The 27688-nt window shown below is 39.3% G+C and overlaps 1 protein-coding gene across 1 annotated transcript in view; it reads right to left on the bottom strand.

Annotated features, from left to right (window-relative positions):
• The window catches only part of DGKH (diacylglycerol kinase eta), a 208970-nt gene that overhangs the window by 71152 nt on the left and 110130 nt on the right, over positions 1–27688 (bottom strand). Inside the window, exons 5-10 of the mRNA XM_061133431.1 lie at positions 14945–15049; positions 14532–14664; positions 6778–6884; positions 5985–6110; positions 2141–2243; positions 901–1060 (exon numbers count right to left, since the gene is read on the bottom strand). Coding sequence (XP_060989414.1) covers positions 901–1060; positions 2141–2243; positions 5985–6110; positions 6778–6884; positions 14532–14664; positions 14945–15049 — 734 coding nt within the window. The remainder of the gene's footprint in view (positions 1–900; positions 1061–2140; positions 2244–5984; positions 6111–6777; positions 6885–14531; positions 14665–14944; positions 15050–27688) is intronic.

Raw genomic sequence — 27688 nt, 5'->3', positions numbered from 1 at the left:
AGGGCCTGAGATAGCAAGAAAAAGGCAATGGAAACAGGAAGGAAGACCCCGAAAGGACAAAAGTGAAAAGGGGCACAAAGAGAGACGGAGAAGACGGGGGAGTGCTGAATCACAAAACACAGAAGGCCTTTTCAGGAACTGGTATCTAAAACCTTCATTTCTACTTCTGTGTTACAGTGGAATTCAAGAGAAAAGCCAAGTTGGCATCGGTAAATCATAAAGCGATTGTACGCCCCTGGTTCAGATGACTCAATATCACCTCTTCAACAAATATCACACACACACATATATATATACTAATATATAGATAGATACTAAAAATGTATTCAAAGTGCCTCAAGGCATATTTTCCGTCACTGAAACACTTATTTTTTTCCCCCAGATTTTAAATTATATGACATTCCAGGAAGTTTGAAATGGACAGTTAACAAAAGTACTTTCTGTCATTTATGGGAACCAAGTCTGAAATCCTTAAGAACTTATTTCTGAGAGCCACAAGAGCATCTGTGTTTCCGTTAAATAACTGATTATTTGTACTGTTTACAGTTCAATACTAGCCTCTCATGCCAAATCATTTTCTGAAGTTATTTTTTTGTATTTCTCCATTTACACAAGTTGGTCTACTTCTGCAGAGCTAAGCAAACAGAACTGTTTGATGTAGGACATATTCTAAAACATTTTCTAAACAAATTTTAGAACTTTGGGCACATAAGGAAGTTACATAAATATCAAAAAGGTTGTGTTAAAATTTATAATTAGAACGTTAAAAAAAGGGAAGTGTGAGAAGATCAACCCAGAGGCATATAGATGAATCTACAATTTTCATGAACCGAAAAACCAAATGTATTTCACACTTAGTGCTACATTTCATTCAAGGAAGATTTGTCAGTAATCAATTACCCCAAATGAGGACCGCCATTCATCAAATCAAACACCTGAGCTGGATTTAGTAACTGTTTAAATCGACGAAGAAACTTTACTCCCTGATTATCTCCACTCTTAGAATTGACAAAAACCAATAAAGGACTAACACAGAATGAAAACGTTGCTCTACAGAAACCTGTGGGGGAGAAAAACAAAAACACAATGTAAGATCAGTATGTACCGCTTTCTCTTAACAAAACTTTAGAAGAAAAACAAGAAATTCATACTTCAGAGCCCCCATATGCAGACAGGTTTATCACTTACATATTAAGAACACAGAACTCACCTTTTAAAATATGAGCTATAATGAAAAATCATACAAAAGATGGTGAAAGTATTAAGCACAGATAATTTGAGATCTACCACTTGCCCTAACGACACTTAATTATTAAGAGAGACCAATCATAGTCTACAAATTCACAGTTGTTAAAGGGTCATGCTAATTTTCAGTATTATAAAATATTTAACACCTCCCGTGTTAAGGTCTCAAAGTATTTTTAAATTTTATAATAAATAACAGAACTTTGATATATTGGGGCTTAAGGGGAGGTTGTTAACAGCACAGGTTAAAAAAAATCATATCTTGTGCAGCTTCTAGTAGCTATGATATCTATTGGCATATTTCTATAAAAAGTTTGAAAAGCATAAGGCACTTTATTGATGCAAAACATTAATAATAGTTTATGGAAAAAGCCTTATGTAATACAGTTTGCTTACAAAGAAGTGATAAGTATGCTATCCCCAAACCAGTGTTATAAATGGGTTCTTCCACATGTACAATTAAGTTGTAAAATATTAACATTTAAAAAAGCGAATGAATGTATGGGAATATAAATTCCTACAACGAAACGATAGGAAACCAGGTTTCAAAAAGAGCTTTGCTAATGGGCAGTTTCAATTACAGAAAGGAAAAAATGCTTATAAAAAATTAATTTGTTCAGGTTGCATTTTCTTACGGAATAATGATCTTATTTGATTTGCAGAAATGTAAAATCTATAAATCTTCTACACTGTAATTTCACCACCGTGTTAATAGTTATGTTAAACCTTAATTTTAAAATGTTCTTGTATAAATTAAGTGTACTGTTCTGCAACTGAAATGGAATTATTATATAAAAACTGACGAGAATAACCAACTACAATGTTATTGATACTAGGAAATAGTGTACATATCAACATTGGATAAACCAGGAATACACATACTACTGACACTTACCATCAGAATCAGTGCTATTTAGTGCAATTGGAGGTATGACAGATACTTTACATTGGCCAAGTGGACATACAGGATGGTATAAATCTTTACAGGCAGTGTGTACCTAGAAGCAAAGAAATAAACCTTCAGGAATCACTAACATACACCCACGTTTCGTCATGGTACAAACTATGTCTAAGGAACTGAAAAATGAAGATCAAGTGCATCTTCAAATGTTCAGGAATTCATAAATTATTTTAATGGCACAGTGTTTATACTTCTAAGGAATGGACTAATCATTTTAGAGATAGGAATTTGATTTGGTCTGTGCAGTCTGTTTCCATGGGTGACTCAGGCAAGTTGTATATAGTCAGCAAATGCCTGGTGAAAGCAAGGAGAAAGGAAGAGATAGAGGAAGGAGATCAGAGGAAGGAAGAAGGAAGAAGGGGAGAGAGGAAGGGAGGGAAGAAGGGATGAAGAAGGGAAGCAAAATGGTATGTGTCCAGCATCACTGTCCATAGGGAAAACTGATGACATTGTACAAAATTCTTACAGAATATAATGAAAATAAATACAGCCTGCAAGGCGTCTGCAGGGACCCTGCAACTTTCTATTCACACCCTTTTTATAACACCGTCATGCTAGTACAGTTATAAGGACATCTGTGCCTACTGTCTCAGCTAGACTGCAGGCTCAGAAAGGAAAAGAGAAAGGTCTTACTATCGCCCACTAATCTTGAGAAGTGATCCACATCACCGGCACTCAGCGGATGTCTTAACTCCGTAGCAAAAAAAGATGCAAGGTCACTCAAGCAGGGCAAACAAATAATGTAGGACCTAGGCAATTTAGAATAATTTAAGCACCTACCTAGAGAGCCTTTAAATGCTTTATCAGTAAAAGCAGGCACTTCATAAAGCACTTATTTAATGTGGTTTTATTTCATTAGTCCTTTTAGAAAACTGGCATATCAGTTAAACACATATTTATCAAAACTTTTGAGAAAATAATTGAAATTTAATAGTGATTTTTGTTCTGCTGACGACCTGACATGGGACAGTTTCCTAATATGGTTTATAATAATTAATCCATAAGGATTTTAGAAAAATGAGAATGCACAGTTTTAAAAGAAAACTGTTTGAGAATCATGAAGTAAAACAGAAAAATTATAACAATGTTAAAAGAAACAAGCAGAAATAAAATTATATCTTCACTATTTTTATGAAAAAGGTAAAACTATGTCCACAAACTAGACAACAGCTGGGAAACTTAGGAGCTCATTCATTAAGGTTGTGGAAATAAGGCTTGGTTTGGTTTTGAACCAAGTGACTATGTTTAGATACTAGATATTTTGCTGTTAGAAACTCATAATTTAAAGGCAAAATAATATCATAACAGATCAATGATAGTGTATGTGATGTACAAGATTAAGAGGGATGGAAAAGGTGGCAACAGAGGATGAGATGGTTGGATGGCATCACCGACTCAGACACGACTGCGCGACTGAATAACAGCAAGCTTTCCTGTTTGGTTACCCTAAGTTTATCTCCTATGTCTGCAGGATAAATTAGGAGTTTGGGATTAACATATACACACTACTGTATGTAAAATAGATAACCAACAAGAACCTACTACACAGTACAGGGAACTCTACTCAATATTTTCTAATAGCTGTAAGGGAAAAGAATCTGAAAATAAATATATATAAATATGTATATATTTACTTATGTATAACTGAATCTCAGTGCAGTACGCCTGAGACTAACACCCCACTGTAAATCAAGCATACTTCAATTAAAAAAAAAATAATAGCTGACTAAAGATAAGTAGAGCGCTAGATATTGCATGTAAAGACAACTTTCATAAAACCTTGCTAAAATGAATCATCACACAGATGATCTCCTTTCTTTTCAAAAAGTTATAAAAAGAGCAGCTGCAGTTTCAGAAGTAGAGAAACAGACTTCAGTAAATGCAGACTAATAAAAGCGGTGGTAGAGGTATACATCAGCAGTTATCCCCCCAAAAAAGAAACCTTAGGTGGGATGGAATCTTGACTTAAAATCTGGTTTGAATGGCACAAGAATGTTTTCAGGGTTAGGGTTGCTCGAAAACTCCAAAAAGAAAGAGATTATCTAATATAATCTGTATATTATATTAAATGGGATAAAAAAATAAAAAGTAACATCTACGGCAATAAAAGAGCTAATTGATGACGGAAAACAAAATCATGGCGATCAGGAGAATCATGTTTACCAGCCCAGGTTGGATGCATGAGACAAGTGCTCCGGCCTGGTGCACTGGGAAGACCCAGAGGGATCGGGTAGAGAGGGAGGTGGGAGGGGGGATCGGGATGGGGAATACATGTAACCCCATGGCTGATTCATGTCAATGTATGACAAAACCACTATAATATTGTAAAGTAATTAGCCTCCAACTAATAAAATAAATAAAAAAAAAAGGAGAATCATGTTTGATTCAAAGACGAAAAAGGAACACAATATAACGTATCAGTCCTGACTAAAAATAAGTCATGGGAGTTATTTTTCCTCCGTGGCCCATGGAATCAACTTCATTGATTACAAAATCAAGACATCATACACAGACCTCTTGCATTCACTGATCTTCAAATCAACAGTATTTTTGAAATTTTTATTAACACTATTTTTTATTTTAATTTTAATTTTTTGGCCACATCATGAAAAGATTTTAGTTCCTGGACCAGGGATTGAACTCTCACCTCTGCAGTGGAAGTATAGACTCTTAACCACTGAACCACCACGGAAGTCCCTTCAACATACTTACAGAGCGCAATGGTTTCCCATCTTTTTTTGTTGGGGGGAGGGGGTGACTTCCAAGACTCAAAACATGACCAAATAACTCAGCCTCAATGCAAGGCAATCAGCACCCTAGTGGGACAGCATTGCCCAGCGCTCAGGTGGGCACACACTGCCTCCTCGCCCGGCCGTCTTTTGGCCCCACGTCACCCTCTGAGGGCCGTGAGGTCACCCTGAGTTCCTGCTCGGACCACCCTCCTGCAGCATGGAGGCCCAGTCCTCACGCAGTCTGTCAGAGGTGGGAGAATTCCTTGCCGTGGGCTCCATGCTACGCTGTATCTGCTTCCCACCACTTGCTTGCATGTGCAAAGAAGATTTTAAATATTTACTCATTTCTAAAACATAAATGCATACAACTTAAATTGTATCAGTGCAGGGCCTACTGAATTTGGCTTCTGTCAAGAGAAAACGCATGAGGTTGTAGCAAACCCACACCTTGCTTGTCAGTCAAAATCTGGTGGCTTTCTGTCAGCAACAGGTGTTAAAACAGGCTGAAAATAGCAAACCACTAGATGCGGCTGCAGCTTGATGAAAAACAATAAGACTGTGGGAAAGAGGTCCTCAGATAAAAGAAATATATAACAAGAATAGGTGTCCTAAACAGGGCACGTGCAAAAGTACCCAGAGTGGAAGGAATACACTTTGAAAAAGGTGCACCTTAAAATGGGCTTCCCTGGTAGCTCAGCTGGTAAAGAAATGCAGGAGAATGCCTGCAATGCCAGAGACCACCTACAATGTAGGAGACGTGGGTTCCATCCCCGGGTCAGGAAGATCCCTGGAGGAGGGAATGGCAGCCCACTCCAGTATTCCTGCCTGGGAAATCCCATGGACAGAGGAGCCTGGCGGGCTACACAGTCCACGGGGTCACAAGAGTCAGACACGATTAAGCGACTAAACCACCACCACCAAAACGGGTGCATGTGCTACCAGGCTGCGCTCCGCCATAAATTCTTAGCTTTGTCTCTAAATCACACAGATGAAAAGATACAGGAAGAAACATTTCTCTTAATGGAAAATATCTGTAAAACTCTCACCATCGTTCTACACCAAAGGCATCTCCAATCTTGAAGACGGAGAACACTGCCACACGTTTTGTCGCAGACAGCACACTTGGCGCTCACGGGCAAGTTACCCTCGAGCCACTGGTGAGGCATAGCCACCTACACAGCAGGAAGAAAGGGCAGTCAAGTTAAAGACCACGGAGGACATCATTCTAGCCCACAGAAGAGATACAGTGATTTCTTACTCTATGGAATCAGCAACATGTATCATTCCTGGCATGCGTTCCTTTCCCCCACTTTTAATGAGCATCTATTATGCCCAAGCACTATAGGGATACAAAAATAAGACTAAACCCCTACCCTGCAGGATTTGTATTCTCGCTGAGCACAGAGAGGGATTATCATAAAGTGACCAGGAAGGGGTATCAGAGATTTGCATGCAAGGGAGATAAGGTTTTGAACATGGGGGGAGCAGGCCCCAAAATCTGAGGAGTGAATGTCTGAGTATACAGCTGAGCTGAGCCTTAAAGAGTACCTTAGTCGGCCAGATAAGGGTCTACAACATCAGCCCAGCCCAACAACCCCTCCTAAGCCCTTACACACCAATCCCCTTAAAATTTAAGAGCTGAAAGAAGCTACGAAGGATTGAATTGAAAATAAAAAGTCACAATCTACCCAAACTTTCCATCTAATTCTAACAATCAACACTTCCTCTTAACTTCCTGTTGTAATTTAACTAATTAGATGGCTCCCACTTAATTTCCACGGGAGCAGAGAATAAAGGAGTGGGGGGACCTGGGAGAGAGTGGAGATGAAAGGAGCTTACCCCATCCTCGTTCTCGATGATGTCCTTCCCGATGGAGGCCAGGGTCGTCCACTTGCAGTTGTTTGTTGCCCTCACTGCACACCGTTTGTGAGCCTTGAATTTACACACTAAAAAAAAAAGCCAACCATTGCTAAGTGAATATGTACTTTTGGACCAACAATGAAAGGAAATCACAGCATGAAATTTCAAAGGAGTGGGGGGCATGAGTAGAAGAAAGACAATATTTTTAAAAGTTTCTTACTCTTCAATAACAGTTGATATTCTAAAAAGCAAATATGATAATGTGCTTATGAAGCATTTTGATCAAGCTACAGACTGCTACTTAGAGAGATTTCACTTACTCCTAAGAGAAGAAAGGAAACAAATACTAAAAGAATTAATTATGGAGAAAGGAGACGACGCACGCGCGCACACACACACAAATAAGAAGATAAAATTCAGTAATACAGCAGTTCTGGTAACATCCAATTTCTAAGTCTGGGCGCTAATTACATAAAAGCATTTAATTTGTGAAAATTCAACAAACTATGTACCCTTGTGATATTTTCTTTTTTCTGTTCATATATTACACTTAAATAAAAAGTTTGAAAATATAAGAGAAATAAAGAACAAGATAATTCAGGGGAATTTGAAAGTCCAAGTACGTCAAGAAAATATCCAGGCATCATGGGAAATACATCGACGAGGGTCACAAAGATGGCACTATCTTTTAAAAGTGTCCTGTTGGGACTTCCCTGATGGTCCAGTGGCCAAGACTCTGTGCTCCCAATGCAGGGTCCCCAGGTTCGATCCCTGATCAAGGAACTAGATCCCACATGTCACAACTAAGACCAGTACAGCCAAATAAATATTTTTTAAAAGGTATCTTGTTGGAAGTGAGTAAGTAAAAAAGAGAAAAACAAGTATTGTATACTAACGCAAAAATATGGAATCTTGAAAGATGGTACTGATGAAATAATCTGTAGGCACCTATGGAGACACAGACATAAAGAACAGACTTGTGTACATGGGGCAGGGGGTAAGGAGAGGGTGGGATGCAAGGAGACAGTAACACGGAACATACAGTACCACGTGCAAAAGAGACAGTATTTGGGAATTTGCCGTGTGACTCAGCGAACTCAAACCAGCACTCGGTAACAACTGAGAGGGGTGGGATGGGGAGGGAGGTGGGAGGGAGGTTCGAGGGAGGTGACTCAGGTAAATCTATGGCTGATTCATACTGATGTTCGGCAGAAACCAATATAATACTGTAAAGCATTTGCGTGTGTGTTAGTCGCTCAGTCGCGTCCGACTCTTTGCGACCCCATGGACTGCAGGCTTCTCTATCCATGGAATTCTCCAGGCAAGAATACTGGAGTGGGTTGCCATTCCCTTCTCTAGAGGAACTTCCCAACCCAGAGATTGAACCTGGTCTCCTGAATCACAGGTAAATTCTTTACCATTTGATCTACAGGGAAGTCCTATATCCTTCCATTGAAAACAAATAATGTTTTTTTAAAAAAGATTTTAAAAGTATCCTGTTGGGATGACTACATGATAATGCAGAAGAAAGGAATAATGAAGTGACACTCCCACTACATGCATCACTAAAGCTCCCCAGCCATATTATCAGAAACATACCTACAGAAGAGAAATGAGAGGAAACAGCAAGACAGAAGCAGCACATCCGTGAAAAAAACAAGCCACAGATTATTTGAAAACTTAAACCTTGCTTACGAAAATCAGAACTTGACTACTACTAAGCTTATCCATCCCTGTAAGGACACACGTTGTTGTTCATTAGTTGCTCAGTCCTGTTGGACTCTCTGCAACCCCATGGACTGTAGCCCGCCAGGCTCCTCTGTCCACGGGATTCTCCAGGCAAGAATACTGGGGTGGGTTGTCATGTCCTCCTCCAGAGGATCTTCCCGACCCAGGGATGGAACCCGCGTCTCCTGCACTGCAGGTAGATTCTTTACCATTGAGCCACCAGGGAAGCCCACCAAGGACACGCGTTAACATACATTGAGCCAATCACTAATGAATATTGACGCTATAAAGAGTCTCTGACTTTTCGGAGAAATATTTAAAAGTAGAGATCATTTTGGTAGAAACATAATAAGGTATCTGCTGCAAATTCAAAATGAAAAGGTGACTCCTTTTAGCATGGTTTTTGAATGTCTACCAGTAAACCATTAACAAATTTGAAGTAACAGGTTATGCGCCCTTCTCTTTAAATTGTCTTAATTTAATATAACATGAAAACAAACAGGTCAAGTAAAATAAATAAGATGCCTATATAGCCAAATGTTCAGAATGCTTCAGGTATCATAAATAGCCAGTATATAAATAGCCACCTAAATTGAGCTGTTTTTCTGTAAAAACAACATGAGTATATAGACACTGGCAATGTTACATTTACCTGCTCTTTCGTGTACACTGACAAATTCTTTACTGGAAATCATAATATTTTTGTTATAAATGACTTCGTGACTCAAGAACAGTCTTCATATAGAAAACAAATTTTCCACTTAACTTTATTGCTGAGAATCAGTAATGTAAAGAAACAGCAATGCAGGAAGTAAGCTTCGTTTGAAAAGTTACTTCAGCATGATATCTGCTCCCTTTTGCTATAAGGCAAGTGACTTTTACATTAGTATTTTAAATTATTTAACTGGCTCAATCTGTTCTTTTCTTTCTCAAAAGAATGGTTCTAGTTTTAGTAAAAAAGCAAACTGTTTTCTAAGTACAAATATGTGTTGATAGTCAATAACTTTTCTAAGAGACAAAGAAGGAAGTAATACAAAGAGGGCAACAGGGTCTAATTTCATGGCTCTTTGAAGATTTTGCCATTAAAAATTAAACACTTCATGAAAAATAAAAATCACTTTTGTAATAATAAAATTCTTCATGCAATGAGCATGGAGAATCACAAAGGTGTTTAATATAATACATAATGATTAAAATAAAACAAACTGGACTGAAATTATGGTCACTAAGGAATGGACATGAGGAATAAGCACCTTAATTCGGTAGGTGACAATTTTCTCCAAACAAGTGATTCTGAAATAAAGCCTTTTTTCCTGGCCTGTAATAGCCATTATTTTAAACTACAGAACTTAAAAAATATCCTGGCTTATAATAAAATTATGATTCTTTATTGCAATACAGTCTTTAACAAGTTTTAAGTGTTCAAAAGTGGTTAAGACAAAAATTCATAAATACCCGTATAGAGATACTTTATGCTGTTGATTAAAAAGAATTACCATCTAACTTTTTATTCTTAGGGTGCTGTTTAAAGATGTGTGAAGCACAACTATGCTCTGAAATTATAATTAACATTCTCAACTGATTTAGGGAATTATCCGTGAAATGTATTTCCTGCCTTCTGTTTTTCATTCATAGACTTTGTATATGCCAGGCTTTAAAATGATCATTTAGTTACTGTTCAGCACAAGCCTAGAAAACAAATCAGTACAGACTCCTTTTACTGTGAAAAAGGGGCAGAAAGACTAAGTAAATATAGTGTTGACGTTGCACCCTGGAAGCTGGATTCTATTATAATACATTATTCATTGTCATTATTGAATGAATTTTTCCTGTATTTGCACCTCTGTTATAACTAAAAATTTTTTGTGTTGTAAGCCTTCAGTTTCGCTAAACAAGCAGTTTATGCAGATTTCAAGGGGGATTTCTAAAAGTTTAATTTTGTTTACAATAAACATATCCTAAATAACTACATTCTCACAGAATAAAAAGGCTTCCCTAGTGGTTCATTGTAGAGAATCCCCCTGAAAATGCAGGAGAGGTGGGTTTGATCCTTGGGTCAGGAAGATCCCCTGGAGAAGGGGATGGCAACCCACTCCAGTATTCTTGCCTGGGAAATCCCATGGACAGAGGAGCCTGGTGGGTTACAGTCCAAGGGGTCACAAAAGAGTCAGACATGACTTAGCAACTAAACAATAAAATGACACAAAATAAAAGGCAACCTTTTTGGGTATTGATACAACCCTTGGGATTTCTAAAATCTTCTGCTGCAGTTCTAAATATACTAATGGGCAAGATTTAAAACTTTTATCAACAAAAAAATTGAATATTAACATATATTCCTCTAAAAGATAATTTAAAAATGCTATAATTGAGCCTTTAAAAATCAGAAACTTAATTATCAATAGAATAATGTAACACATCTTTTTAAAGACTTGGAAGTTTTTTATCCTCACCAGCTAATGTAATTTTCATTTTTCTTTTAAAATGCTTAGAAAAATATTCAGTCATCTCACTGTTAAGTTCAACTCCTTTACAATTAAATATATTTAATAATGCATAACTCTCAGATCAGAAGGGTACCACAGATCAGTTCTAACAGTATCTAAGATACTATTAGATTAGATTCTTTTTTAGCAGTTTGAGGAATAATAGACTATAAGGTAACTGTAGGGGGGCTTCCCTCATGGCTCAGTTGGTAAAGAATCTGCCTGCAATGCAGGAGACCTGGATTCAATTCCTGGGTTGGGAAGATTCTCTGGAGAAGGAAATGGCAACCCACTCCAGTATTCTTGCCTGGAGAATCCCATGGACAGAGGGGACTGGCAGACTATAGCCCATGGGGTCACAAGAGTTGGACATGACCTAGCGGCTAGACCACCACCAAGGTAATCGTACAAAGACCTTCAGAATAACTGCATATAATCACTAAAGTCAGAAAGACTAATTATGTCTTTGTTTTCAATCATTTGTTAAATCTAAAAAAAATGTTTATGTCTCCTCCAAATTCTCATTTTCATGAATTTTAATGCATCAGGCAGTTAATGCATCAAGCAATCTGTAATTTGATGAATTTCCTATATAACTCTCCAAAAATGTCTACAATTTATCTGACTAGGAAAACAGCATCATTGTATGCATTCTCTTATTTCATTTTTAGAGTATAAATGACTATTATCCCCATTTTAGAGAGGAGGAAGCAAAAATCTAAAAGGGTTAAACCAGTCCTGGTCATAGTTTGTAGTATTGAAACTGGAATCTAAACCCACAGAGTTTAACTACAGAACCCTGTTCTTATGCACTAAGCTGGGTCATGTTAAATAGCTGAAATACTGATGCATCTTGGATTTTATAACTCAAAATGAGTTAAAACTGTGACTCTATTTCTAATTTATTATTTGATTGTAATACAGTTATATTACAAAATTATCTAAGAATTTTTTGTATTAAGAGAAAAAAGCTAATAGTAGTAGCATATGTAGTTTAAAAGAAGTGCACAGTGATGGAACCGCTGAGCAATTAAATAAATCAGAAGAGGTACGAGTTTTCTCCTGGTGACATTAAGTGGTCACTTCTCTTAAATTTAAAAATAACCCACAAATCCTGTGATGAGAACAACAGCATAGACCTTATTTTTAGAAAACTTTAAAGAAATTTAAAAGGTGTGTGTGAGCAAAGACAGAAATATAGATCAATGGAACAGAATAGAAAGCCCAGAGATAAATCCACGAACCTATGGACACCTTACCTTTGACAAAGGAGGCAAGGATATACAATGGAAAAAAGACAACCTCTTTAACAAGTGGTGCTGGGAAAACTGGTCAACCACTTGTAAAAGAATGAAACTAGAACACTTTCTAACACCATACACAAAAATAAACTCAAAATGGATTAAAGATCTAAATGTAAGACCAGAAACTATAAAACTCCTAGAGGAGAACATAGGCAAAACACTCTCCGACATAAATCACAGCAAGATCCTCTATGACCCACCTCCCAGAATATTGGAAATAAAAGCAAAACTAAACAAATGGGACCTAATGAAACTTAAAAGCTTTTGCACTACAAAGGAAACTATAAGTAAGGTGAAAAGACAGCCCTCAGATTGGGAGAAAATAATAGCAAATGAAGAAACAGACAAAGGATTAATCTCAAAAATATACAAGCAACTCCTGAAGCTCAATTCCAGAAAAATAAATGACCCAATCAAAAAATGGGCCAAAGAACTAAACAGACATTTCTCCAAAGAAGACATACAGATGGCTAACAAGCACATGAAAAGATGCTCAACATCACTCATTATCAGAGAAATGCAAATCAAAACCACAATGAGGTACCATTACACGCCAGTCGGGTTGGCTGCTATCCAAAAGTCTACAAGCAATAAATGCTGGAGAGGGTGTGGAGAAAAGGGAACCCTCTTACACTGTTGGTGGGAATGCAAACTAGTACACCCACTATGGAAAACAGTGTGGAGATTTCTTAAAAAACTGGAAACAGAACTGCCATATGACCCAGCAATCCCACTTCTGGGCATACACACTGAGGAAACCAGATCTGAAAGAGACACGTGCACCCCAATGTTCATCGCAGCACTGTTTATAATAGCCAGGACATGGAAGCAACCTAGATGCCCATCAGCAGATGAATGGATAAGGAAGCTGTGGTACATATACACCATGGAATATTACTCAGCCGTTAAAAAGAATTCATTTGAATCAGTCCTAATGAGATGGATGAAACTGCAGCCCCTTATACAGAGTGAAGTAAGCCAGAAAGATAAAGAACATTACAGCATACTAACACATATATATGGAATTTAGAAAGATGGTAACGATAACCCTATATGCAAAACAGAAAAAGAGACAAAGAAATACAGAACAGACTTTTGAACTCTGTGGGAGAATGTGAGGGTGGGATATTTCAAAAGAACAGCATGTATACTATCTATGGTGAAACAGATCACCAGCCCAGGTGGGATGCATGAGACAAGTGCTCGGGCCTGGTGCACTGGGAAGACCCAGAGGAATCGGGTGGAGAGGGAGGTGGGAGGGGGGATCGGGATGGGGAATACGTGTAAATCTATGGCTGATTCATATCAATATATGGCAAAACCCACTGAAATGTTGTGAAGTAATTAGCCTCCAACTAATAAAAAAAATAAATAAACAAAGGAGAAAAAAAAAAAAAAAAGGTGTATGTGAGTTAGTCACTCATTCATGTCCAACTCTTTGCAACCCCATGGACTGTAGACAGCCAACTTCTGTCCCTGGGATTCTCCAGGCAAGAATACAGGAGTGGGTTTCCATTCCCTTCTCCAGAGGATCTTCCTGATCCAGGGATCGAACCCAAGTCTCCTGCCTTGCAGGCAAGTTCTTTAGCATCTGAGCCACCAGGGAAGCCCCATTTATATTAAACACAAATGAAATAAAATATTTAAAATGATGTAGTATAAGTAACCATCAGAAATTCTGCCAAAAGAGTGTATACTGTCCACCAGAAAGTTTTGTCCTCTATAATCAAACAGAACAGAAAAAGAATGCTGGGAGATGAGAACGATATACACAGTCTACAGAATTTTCTTTACCAGTAGATGCTAGTTCCTGAGGAGGGAAATGCCATATTTTGATTTACGCGTGTATGCTCACTCGCTCAGTCATGTCCTACTCTCTGCGGCTCTTTGGACCAGAGCCCACCAGGCTCCTCTGTCCATGGGATTTTTCAGGCAAGAATACTGGAGTGGGTTGACATTTCCTCCTTCAGGTGATTTTATGTTATCTTTTCCTAAGCTCAACCATGTTCTAAGCCGTTCACATCCGGGCAGAGCTCCGCTTGAAGCCACAGTATAAGGACAACACTCTGGTCCCCTGAGAGGCTCCCACTCACTGCTTCCACCCAAGGGCAATGTCTTGCTGCGACGCCGATCCTCTGTTCGCAGAGGTACCGGCGGCCGCATGTTTACTGTAAGGACAGTGTCGAGGGAGGACACACCCTGGATGCTACCGTACCTTCGCAGGACAGGCCGTGGGAGGTGACTCCAGAGAGGCTTTCTCGGCACACGTTGCAGAAAGTAGGTCGGGCGTGGGAGCACGCGTACCAGTTATGCATCCCTGAGAAATGTTCCACGTTAAACTGGGCCACCTGGAAACGAGACGTCAGGGTAGGTGTGCCAGACAAGAGAACAGGACTACATTCAGGAGGTACCAGATGATGATCGAAATTTCAAATCCATTATTTTTAAAACTAAAACACTCTGCTTTAGCTAAAAAAAAAAAAAACCAAAACAACACTATATCAGGTTTAAACAGGTTGCTGAATGAATCTACACATACTTTTTCTTCCCCACAGAGTACAGCTGTAGCATTACGGTTCACATTTATTCTCTTAAGAGCACAAGAGGACAAGAGAGATGCTACTTTACCTCGTAAGGTTCTCTGGTCTGTACAGACTTCAGTGAGCTGATCCAATCCTCCATCTCTTTCCTATTCTCAGCGCACAGCATTAGTCTTCTAAATGGAGTGATTATCTGAAAGGGAGAATTCAACCTAATGATTGCTAACAGGCATCAAAGAGAGGTTATTACAAGACCTAACATCTTGCAAGGTGATTCTGTTTCTAACCTTTGAGTCCTTACTTCCTTGATGAAGAAAGTATGATTCCCTATAATGTTAACGGATTTAGTTCTCACTGGGGTACAGAATGTTTCTAGGAAAGACACATTCTGACGAATCTTTTCCGGTTTTTTATCTCATTGCTATTCACTTAATCAGGCTTTTCAGCCCTTTACCCAAGCCTGTGAACTCAAATGAGCAGAATATTCTTATTTCATGGAATATATCTTGAAACTTAATTTAAAATATACTTCAAAATAATTCACAGTAAGCTTAGAATACATTTTTCAATATGAAAATTTTTTAAATTAGAAAATTAAAGGAATGTAATATTAAATGATTTCATTATGGGTTCATTACAGTTTCAAGACTATTCTGTTTTAAGTAATGTTGGGTTTTACACATCCTTCCCATGGCTTATTGTAATATGATTTATGTGATGAATTTTTCTTCCTATTGTGTGGAACTCCACTGTACTACTTTTTAGTGAGAGCAGGGAAGAGGAATTAGCATGCAAGTCCTTTAGTTGGCTTTAAGAGAAGAAAATAATTATGACTTTCATCTTTTTTCTCATGTTACTAAAGAAGGCAAATTCATGACACCAAGAATCTTAAAGCAAGAGGAATAAAAATTTCATGCTCTTTTAGTACCAAAAGTAAGATTCTTCGAGGTATAAAATTCTGAAATGATTTGAAAGCAGCCACTATTTATGTGTGAATACAATACTCTGGTTGTAATCTTGAAGTTGTTACACCCTAAGCATTTACAGAAAGAAGGGACCATTAATTTATTTGTGAAAGAAAAACAAAATGTTACATTACTACCTGGAAACTAATTCCGAATAATAAATTATATATTTATTTATAGAGCAAACAAAAAATTTTCTCAGGTTAAAAGCCATTTGATTGAGTGATAATCTACATATTGCATTAGAGAGCAGATTTCCCAAGTTATGGAAAAGTAATAATTATATTAAAAACAAACAAACAAACACGGAGCATTTCTCCAAAGGAGTAAACTGGCAAGCCTCAATCTCTACAGCTCATCTTAGGAAATAAGTCCTTTACTCAAAGCTACAGAGCTCAGCACAGTTGTAGTTACTCACCGGTCATTGCCTATTGCCTCCTCTTAACCATCATTAGTTAAGGCTAACAGTCCTTCCGCAGACCAAGGGGACTTTAGTACTCTGCACAGGCTTAATACAGCTGGCCAGAAGTCACATGGGTGGGGAGCACCATTCAGCACTGAGTATTTGTTAATTGCATGTGAAATTGAACAGAACCTCACTTTTCTTCTGTTTTCCACTATGCTCTCTGGATAAAGCTTATTAGCAATTGGTCACTCCTCTTTCTCAATAAATAGTTAATGCAAAGAGCAATGCCTCCCTCATTACTTACGAGCCAAATGGATGCTTTATTGCTTCAAAATGTTTTTCCAGGACAGCTCATCAAGCGCAGCAGAGAGGTACCATTAAATGATAAAACACCCCTGGCCCCAGTGACTGGCACAACACTCCAGAAATATCTGCGTGTCAATGGGACTGACTGAATAAATCTGGTGTTTAAATAAGTATCATATCCTGTATGCTTTACTTAATTTTTCTGCTATATGATATGATGTCAGTTTAAGGATTCCTTCTCTTTCATTATGATCTTAGAGTGAGTGAGATACATATTATACAGGTAAATAAACCAGGCTTGCTATCTTATTCTTTCATTTTGTTTTTGTTGTTGTTAATTTCTTAGTAAAGCAAGACATCTGATGGTTTCAACTATCTTTAATGGCTTTATATTCTTTAAAAGCCATTGTGAATTCTATATGAAGAGGTTAAAGAAAGATGGAGAAATAGCTTCTAATTCTTCTTGCAGTTTTTGCAACTACATAAATGCCTCAATGCTGAAGGATTTCAGCAACATAAATCATGCACGTACTTCATGCATTCACAAAGTAAAATGTTAACATTTCAAATTCTCCTTTTTAAAATAAAAATGCATTCTAAAATGGGCAATAATAAACCAGTAAAGATCATAATATATTCTTAAAATATAAGATTTTTTGAGCCATACAGAAATTATAAATAATCGTGATTTACAAGCCTTGTGATTAAGAAATCTACTGATTAACAAGTTAAGATATTGATCCAGAAAAAGGAAATCCTCCATAAATCATGAAATGCAGACAGATCTCGTTTTGTGGCTGCAGGACCAAAAATACCTCAGGGAGCAGCCCAGAACTGGCTGGGCTGAACAGAAGACAAGACCAGTTCACTAGGCAAACCTGTGACACCTCCCAGATTGCCCCTTTCCCCGGTGGGGTAATCCCTCATCCATCCGCCGAAGCACGAGTCTTCTCCCCACCTTTAGCTGAAATTCTTCCTCATCACTGAGAAGAGGAGGAAAAGAATGTGACCTGACAGTCATAGCTGACTGATGGGCTCTGGTTGCATCGTCACCAAACTCCACTAAACTGCAGCAGTCCTTCATCCAAATCTTTATTAGGAAAATATCTGAGAAGCAGCAAACTCTGAGAATTACTGAGTTCTACTCTGAAAACCTTTTTATTACAACAGACAAGGGAGTAGGGTGGGGAGATGGAAGGACGGGAGAGGGGCCATTCCCAGGGAAGACTAAGTTTGTGGGTGCTCACTCAGTCTTGTCTGACTCTTTGCGACCCCATGGACTGCAGCCCACCAGGCTCCTCCATCCACGGGATTTCCCAGGCAAGAATACTGGCGTGGGTTGCCATTTCCCTTTCCAGGGGATCTTCCTGACCCAGGGATCGAACCTGTGTCTCCTGTTTCGGAAGGCGGATTCTTTACCCACTAAGTCATTGGGGAAGCCCTACTGGGGGCCAAAGCTGGGATGTTTCTGGAACTAGTCGACTTTTTCCCTTTATTGCGGGATTTGCACTACCCCAGCTTCCCCGGCGGCTCACCAGTAAAGAACTCACCTGCCAATGAGGAGACACAGGTTCGATCCCTGGAGTACAAAGGAAAGACATCTAACACTACTATGCATAAGATACATAACCAACAAATACCTACTGAACAGCACAGGGAACCCTACTCAAAATTCTATGATAACCTATGTGTGAAGAGAATATGAAAAAGAATGAATATATATATATAGAGAGAGATACAGCCATAACTGAATCACCGTGCTTATACCTGAACTAACACAATACTGTAAATCAACTACAATCCAATAAATTTTTTTTAAAAAGGAAAGATATCTAAATTAGTTTTCTAAGTGCTACCTCGAATAAAACACAAACTCTGCAGAAACAGAGATACTCTTTCACTTTGATGGTTACTGGCCTATAAGGGTTAATCCAACACCATGATTATGTTGTAAAAGGATCAAGAATTTCTCAGTCCAGTAAAGCATGTAAACATAAAAAACAGATATAAAACAATCTGGCATTAATATATAAAATTACATCAAAGAGTAACATTATAGTTAAAGACTTTAAATACATGAACAGGAAAAAAACAAATAACTATATTGGTCATCTTTCAGTGAAAGAACTGTAGATAATTTAAATATTTTGTTTTGGTTTGTCTGTGGTTTCTAAAGCAAATATGTAGTATTTCAGTCATAAAAACATTCTTTAATTTTTTTTTCTAACATTAGAATAGGAATTTAAAACTTTGCACTGTTTCAAAGAAGGATTTTTCTAACTTGGCCGTATTTTTAAAATCACCTGGGAGACTAAAAAATTCCAATGTCATTCAAGGCCACTCTCCACACTGATGAACTCAGAACATAAGAGGGTGGGATCCAGCTACCAGTTGTAATTTTTTTAAACTCCCAAGTGGTTCCAAAGTGCAGCCAAGTTTGAGAGCCAATGTTCTAAAGATGTATGTATGCTCAGTCGCTCAGTCGTGTCCGACTCTTTTCAACTTCATGGAATGTAGCCCGCCAGGCTCTTCTGTCCATGGGATTTCCCAGGCAAGAATATAGGAGTGGGTTGCCATTTCTAAAAATATTTTATTGTAAATCCCCAACTGGAAACCACGAATGTAACAACAGAGTAATTCAGTGTCTGAACCCTGAAGTCACACTTAGAATGAATACCAACAGCATCCTTCCTTAGGTGTGTGGCTAGGAACGCTTCCTGGCTCTCTGAGCCTGTTTCGCATCTGCAAAGAGAGGCCATAACAGCTCCTCACAGCTCTGCAGAGTGTGGTCTGGATTAGGGAGACAATCCAAGCAAAGCCCTCAGCACAGTGTCTGTGAGGAAGCCAGAGATGAGATGACGTACATATTCACAGCTTTCCTCTATAATATACATATATCTTGTGAAAGTGTGCATGCACGTTAAGTCGTTTCAGTCATGTCCAATTCTTCGTGACCCCGTGGACTGTAGCCTGCCAGGCTCCTCTGTCCATGGGATTCTCTAAGCAAGAATACAGGAGTGGCTTGCCATGCCCTTCTCCAGGGAATCTTCCCGACCCAAGAACCAAACCCTCATCTCTTACACTGTGTAAGTGTGGTCATAGACAAAAGCAATAGGAACTTGGGTCAAAAATGGAGGCATTTTGCCAACAAAATAGTCACTGACTAGGAAACCACCAAAATAGAATTAAAGATAATGACCTATTCCTTAGAAGACATTAGGAAATATCAACAAACAAATCAGGAAACAATGGTCCCCCCCACTTTAATTGCACTGTGTCTAACCTTACCCAAAGCAGGATTATAATGGCGAAAGGCTTACCAGAGAGCATGAGATCCCAGTTCACCAGTGAAGGAGTTCAGAATGCTGTCTCTGGTAGGCATCGTGTCTCAACTAATTAAGATAGAGGGTTCCTACTGCAGGGATGGGGGAGGTGGGCAGAGGAGGGAGTAAGAGAAAGTGTGTGTGTGTGTGTGTGTGTGTGTGTGTGTGTGTGAGCATGCATGTGAGAGAGAGCATGGGTGTGAGAGAGAGAAGGAATGAGGTGGAGGTGGTGGTAAATGTGTGTATGTGTTACTTGCTTAGTCATGTCCGACTCTTTGCAACCCCACAGACTGCAGCCCACCAGGCCCCTTCCATGGGATTCTCCAGGCGAGAACACCAGAGTGGGTTGCCATTTCCTTCTCCAAAAGGAACTATAGAAAGAAAGAAAATGAAGTCACTCAGTCGTGTCCGATTCTTTGCAACCCCATGGACTGTAGCCCACCAGGCTCCTCTATCCATAGAATTTTCCAGGCAAGAGTACTGGAGTGGGTTGCCATTTCCTTCTCCAGTGTGTATATATACATACATATATATATGCATATACACACACACATATATATATGTGTATATATATGTATAATACACATGTCAGGTGGGTATGTGTAAGATAGAATGTGTGTGTGTGTGTGAGTGTGTGGTGTGTTGCAGGGATAAAAACATAGACGGTTCCTCCTTTTAATTAACATTTCTGATTCTGCAATGACGGAAATTCTGCAACCTTCTTTGGTAACTTTAAGTGCCCAACAACTTTTTCTGTTAGAAAATTCTTATTTCTAATCAAAAGGTCTACTACACAGATATGTCTGCCCTCTGGCAAGTACTTACTGTTATATCTTTAGTGATTAATCCTGAATTGCCTTGATTGAAATAAAAATTCGTATGCAGTGAGAAGCCCTTCTTGGAAAGCAAGACAAACAGAAAGTCTAGTTGCGCTGTAACAATGTTTGCTGTCTGTATTTGTTATAACTTAGGGACTACACTTTGACTTTGTTAAAGCCGAACCAGTTAAAGATATATGTTTTTATAACACTAGGTTGGCTATACATGAAGTGGCCAAAAGCTCAGTCTTAATATTCCTCTTCCATCCTTCCTCATAAAATCTACATCCATCTCTTAAATTATGTATGTTCTCTTTTTTTCCATTCTCCTTTTATGGAATGAAATAATTCACTTTGACAATTTAAATGTGCCAAACTGCAACATAGCTAAGCATCCTGTGTGGGTATTTTGAGAGCAAAGATACTCCCATACTTCAGAGAGTAAACACGGACCACTACATCCAAAGGCACAGGTCTTTAATGATGTGTCCATACTTGAATCAAGCCGAGAGTTTTTCAAAACATGCTCCAAATCAGACTTGGTGAATCAAAATCTTATTGGGGGGGCATAAATAATTTGAGATATTACTGTATATTGACAAAGCTATACAGGTAATTCTGGTGCACCTCCATTAATCAACCATGAAGGATAACAGAAGCAACCAAGTTTCCCATTAGTTAAGGGAGGATCTGGTCTAAATAATGTAAGGAAAATGGTCTTAAACTTCATGGCTCTTTATGGGGAAAGAGCCATACCCCTTTCCCCATACTCCTGTGCTCCCAAGTTTCCAGAGTTCTGCCCCTAGTAGTATTTCTTTGTGTGGGACCCATGTGTAACATGGAGAAGGAAATGGCAACCCACTCCAGTATTCTTACCTGGAGAATTTCATGGACAGATGAGCCTGGCAGGTTACCGTCCATGAGCTTGCAAAGAGTCGGACACGACTGAGTGATGATTACTCACTCACTCATATGTAACAGCCCACCACCTTCAGCACCCCACGTGATACAATATTAGTTACCAAATGGTGATCTTCGAGGTTTTTGTTTGGCCGTTCTGTTGACCACTGAAGAGCTGTGTTGTGAAATAACAAGTTAATATCTATCATATTAGACAGGTTCCTTGCTCATCACAATACAAGCAGCTTAAACCTATTTTCTTCAGCTGACCACTGTTGGTCCCTAGAGGCACTGAGTTTGCAAATCCTACACAAACTCGGACAGCTTTGCCTTCTAAGGTCAGTGCTTCCCTCTTTTATCATAGTTGCTTCAGCCCCACTGGTTTCCTAAGATGACAAATACTGATCTAAAAAGTAATTTTTCTGAGGTGTTGATGGATGCGCCGCTGTGCTATGGACACGGCTTCAGCCGTGTCCAACTCTGCGACCCTGTGGACCACACCTGCCAGGCTCCTCTGTCCATGGAGATTCTCCAGGCCAGAATACTAGAGCAGGTTGCCATGCCCTCCTCCAGGGATCTCCCCAACCCAGGGACTGAACCCAGGTCTCCTGCATTGCAGGCGGATTCTGTACCGTCTGAGCCACCAGGGAAACCCATGAAGACTGGAGTGGGTAGCTTATCCTTCTCCAAGGGATCTTCCCGACCCAGGAATTGAACCAGGGTCTCCTGCATTGCAGGCAGATTCTTTACCAGCTGAGCTACTAGGGAAGCCCCCTACTTTCTATACAAGGGGTTTAAAAAGTGTTAGAGCAAATCAAAAAAAAAAATTATTCCTTCACTGTAAAACACTGAACTAAGTAACTATGGTCAACTCAGTATCTCTTTCTCTTTCACAGCTTCTGCACACCCAGGTTTTGTTTGAGAAGAAAGATGGAAAAGGGGCAGAGTTAAAATCTGGCAACTAAATTTTGAGGGATGCCTACTAAAGAATGAGGGGTCAATACAACAATGAGAAAGATCTGTGATAGATAAATCAAGTGTGGCAACATCTAGATGGCAGTAAGAGTGAGGTAATGAGGATGTGGGGGTTCATCACAGTTATTCTGAGTCTGGATTTAAAAAAAAATGTACCAAGCATTTGGGAACGCCCAGCAAAACTCTTTAAGGAAATGAGAAGACAAGGGATGTGGGAGTCTTAAATCTCAGCTTGCAGGCCACACCCACCTGGACACAGGCGTCTGACCTCCCACTCCCTTCTCCCAGGCTGCTGCTCCTGAGTGGCTTCAGTCACGTCTGAGTCTGTGTGACCCCATGGACAGCAGCACCCCAGGCTCTTCTGTCCATGGGAATTCTCCAGGCAAGAACACTGGAGCGGGTTGCCACGCCTTCCTCCAGGGGAATCGTCTCAACCCAGGGATCGAACTCGGGTCTCCTGCATTGCAGGAAGATTCTCTACCACTGTGCCACCAGGGAAGCGCTCCTTCTCCCATACCAAACTCAAATTAGATGAGCAAGGTGGTTCCCTTGCTCAAGTGGCCCAAAATGTCCACAGAATCTAACGAAGCAAGACTTCTGATTACTGATGGAGATGGGGTGGGATAAAATACGCTACAGAGAGCTGTGTAAATCCTGCTCCCAGAGAATTCTTGAGTTTCAATGATTCTGCTTAAGATTAAGCCTGTAGGTCACAAAACTTGATACAGGGAATCACGGCTTCATAACAATGTCATTTTCCATGCTAATTTGATTTTCTTTATAACCTACTATTGGATTTTTTAAATTGCCTTAGAATGTCAAATATAAATGACATAAATTCTGGTACCTCTTCCCCTGAGAAAAGAACCACAGGCTTCAATGCCATCAGTACCATATTCTCTCTACATATCTAGTATTTCCACAGGATCTCACATTCTAAAAATCAAGGTTTCCCTTCACTTTAAAAAAATTTAAAATACTCGAAAATCAAAATTTTCTTGAAAAACAATAAAATATTAACACTACAAAATAGAGACTTTGTAAGCTGCCAGAATCTAAATATTTTTCAAAGGAGCAATGAACTCAACATTACATAATTCATATAGTCCCAGAATCCATACAAAAACTGTAAAAGAAAGCAGTGCATTTAACATCTTTATGGGAATGCTGTGTCTTTAAGGCTTTGCTTCAGGATAATTGTTCTGTCTCTTCCTAGAAGCATTCGGCTCACTAGAGAGTCAGAGGGGACTCAGCGAAACTGTAAAGACAGTACCTCTGAAGCCGTGCTTCCCTGGACGACCTGCTAACCCTGGAAAACAAGACATGGCGAAGCCTTCATGGAGGCTATTAAGGAAAGCTATGAAACTGTTGCTTGTTGGGATTTCCTATGTATCATTTACATACGTAAGTTAGTTGTATAATCACAAACCACTGTTTCTTTGAAGACAAAGAAAGTTTGTATCCAAGTTAGTATTAATAGTCTCTTATAACTCAAATGACCTATAATTACTAATGCTGTTGTTTAGTTATATCAAGTCACATCCAATTCTTTCACGACCCCCTGGACTGTAGCCCGCCAGGCTCCTCTGTCCGTGGGGTTTTTCCTGGCATGAATACTGGATCCAGTTGCCATTTCCTTCTCCAGAGAATCTTCCCGACCCAGGGATTGAACCCACGTCTCCTGCATTACCTGCGTTGGCAGGCTTCTTTACCAGTGAGCCACCTGGGAAGTACAATTATTAATGTCAGGCGATTCCTACTGTATTAGTTTGCTATTGCTGCTATAACAAAGGATTCCCATATAGTTGTGATAGGAGTTTGAAATCAAAGGTGTTGAGGGGCTACATTCCTTCTGGAGGCTGTAGGAAGAATCTATTTTCTGGTTGTTTTTTTTCGGTTTCTAGAGGCTGCCTGCATTCCTTGGCTCATGGTGCCTTCCTTTATCGCATCGTTTCAACCATCTTCTTCTCTGACTCCATTCCTCTTGCCTCCCTCTTACAAGGACCCAGGTGATTACACTGGGCCCACTCCAATAATTCAGGATAACCTCATCTCAGTATCCTTAACATAATCACAACTAGGGAGTCTCTGTTGCCATAGAAAGTGATGTTCACAGGTCACAGCAATTAGGGTGTAAACATCTTCAGGGTTCATTATTCAGCTTATCACACCCACAAAATAAACATATAGTTGTAACTTTTGATATTGTAATAATGAACTGATAAATCAATGGCACCCCTAGTATATTTTATTATATTCATAATTTTAATTAGTATCCATGGATGCAAACAACTTCTCTTCAAAGGGATTAATAATTAAGTTCCTTAAAAATAGGAGGCTCTTCACATGGAAACTCTGCCCAATGTAATGCGGCAGCCTGGATGGGAGGGGAGTTCACAGGGGAATAGATACATGTGCACGTATGGCTGAGTCCCTCCACTATTCACCTGAAACCATCACAACATTGTTAACTGGCTCTACACCAATACAAAATAAAAAGGTTTTAAAAAATAGGAGCCTCTTACGTTGATAAATGGATTTCCCTGGTGGCTCGGACCAGGTTTGATCCCTGGATCGGGAAGATCCCCTGGAAAAGGGAATGATAACCCACTCCATTATTCTTGCCTGGGATATCCCATTGTCAGAGAAGCCTAGAGGGCTACAGCCCATGGGGTCACAAAGAATCAGATAACACTTTCACTTTCATGTTAACAGACAGAATGATTACTCCTGCAAGCATCTTACATTTTCAGAGTACATTACTGTCAATAAGGTCACATACATTATCTCATTTAATCATCCAGATATTTAGCTGGCTGACATGATAGGTAAAAATAAATTTAACTTGTTTAAAATCTTCTATTTAAACTTGTTAAGTAGGAGAGCGAGAGTGTACAGTCAGAATGTCCAGCTTCATATCACAACCTCTTTTTCTTGTTAAGCCAGATAAGTAGAGCCTGTTTCTCAGCTGCTGAAAGTGAACTCTCTTGTGCTATAAACTGAGATATTCAACTCTAAGAAACCAACTGTTAACAAAACAATTATGTCAACAGAAAACAAAAGGCTTAAGATGAAGAGAATTTCAGATTAGCAATAACAAAAAAAATTTCCTATAAAAATTTTCAAAATAATTAAACTATAACTTAACTATATAGTAGTATCTAAAATATACTTGGTTCACCAAAATTGGTTTCTAAAAAATCTAAAAATCACTGATCATCATTCTAAGAGGAGACCAAAGTCAATTAATACTTACACTGCCAGTAAAAAGCAAACCTATATCACAATTACCAAAGAGAATTAAAAGAATTCAGAACCGAAAGCCAGGCCGCACCAATCAGCTATGTACTTCTATACAGTTTGCTTAGTGTTTGCAAGTTCCCCATACGTCCAACACCCAAGTGTCTGAAAAACAGACTTGAATGACTTCCTGAGTTCACCTGGCTTCTAGGTGTCTGGGTTCACCTAGAGCCAGACATTCTGGAATGAGAAGTCAAGTGGGCCTTAGGAAGCATCACTATGAACAAAGCTAGAGGAAGTGATGTAATTCCAATTGAGCTATTTCAAATCCTAAATGATGATGCTGTGAAAGTGTTGCATTCAATATGCCAGCAAATTTGGAAAACTCAGCAGTGGCCATGGGACTGGAAAAGGTAGTTTTCATTCCAATCCCAAAGAAGGCAATGCCAAAGAATGTTCAAACTACCACACAATTGCATTCATCTCACACACTAGCAAAGTAATGCTAAAAATTCTCCAAGTCAGGCTTCAACAGTACGTGAACCATGAGCTTCCAGATAGTCAAGCTGAATTTAGAAAAGGCAGAGGAACCAGAGATCAAATTGACAACATCCATAAGAGTTCCAGAAAAACATCTACTTCTGCTTTATTGACTAAGCCAAAGCCTTTGACTATGTAGGTCACAACAAGTTGTGGAAAATTCTTAAACAGATGGGAATACCAGACCACCTAACCTGCCACCTGAGAAACCTGTATGCAGGTCAAGAAGCAACAGTCAGAACCGGGCATGGAACACCAGACTGGTTCCAAATTGGAAAAGGAGTACGTCAAGGCTGTATATTGTCACGCTGCTTATTTAACTTATATGCAGAGTACATCATGCAAAATGCTGGGCTGGATGAAGCACAAGCTGGAATCAAGATTGCCAGGAGAAATATCAATAACCTCAGATATGCAGATGACACCACCCTTATGGCAGAAAGAGAAGAGAAGAACCAAAGAACTCTTGATGAAAGTGAAAGAGGAGAGTGAAAAAGCTGGCTTAAAACTCAACATTTAAAAAACGAAGATCATGGCATCTGGTCCCATCACTTCATGGCAAATAGATGGCGGAACAATGGAAACAGTGATAGACTTTATTTTGGGGGGCTCCAAAGTCACTGCAGATGGTGACTGCAGCCATCAAATTAAAAGACACTTGCTCCTTGGAAGGAAAGCTATGACAAACCCAGACAGCATATTAAAAAGCAGAGACATTACTTTGCCGACAAAGGTCTGTCTAGTCAAAGCTATGGTTTTTCCAGTGGTCATGTATGGATGTGAGACTTGGACTATAAAGAAAGCTGAGCACCAAAGGATTGATGCTTTTGAACTGTGGTGTTGGAGAAGACTCCTAAGAATCCCTTGGACTGCAAGGAGATCGAACCAGTCCATCCTAAAGGAGATCAGTCCTGTGTGTTCATTGGAAGGACTGGTGCTGAAGCTGAAACTTCAATACTTTGGCCACCTGCTGTGAAGAATGCACTCACTAGAAAAGACCTGATGCTGGGAAAGATTGAAGGCAGAAGGAGAAGGGGATGACAGAAGATGAGATGGTTGAGTGGCATCACCGACTCGATGGACATGAGTTTGAGCAAGATCTAGGAGTTGGTGATGGACAGGGAAGCCTGGCGTGTTGCAGTCCATGGGGTCACAAAGAGTCAGACACAACTGAGCTATTGAACTGAACTGAACTGAACTTCCCTGATAACCTTATCTAAGGTCTCTACTTTCACTCTCCACCTTTAGAGCACTTTTCTCCACTCAGAGAATAACATCTGACTGTTTCCTGACTCCACCCACTTCATGTCTGTTGCACAAGTGTATTCTAAAAGTCAAACACACACACACACAACATAA

The sequence above is a fragment of the Dama dama genome, chromosome 30 (assembly GCF_033118175.1).
Source record: "Dama dama isolate Ldn47 chromosome 30, ASM3311817v1, whole genome shotgun sequence".
NCBI lineage: Eukaryota > Metazoa > Chordata > Mammalia > Artiodactyla > Cervidae > Dama > Dama dama.
The sequence above is the reverse complement of the archived record's forward strand: the minus strand, read 5'-3'. Positions and strand labels throughout refer to the sequence as shown.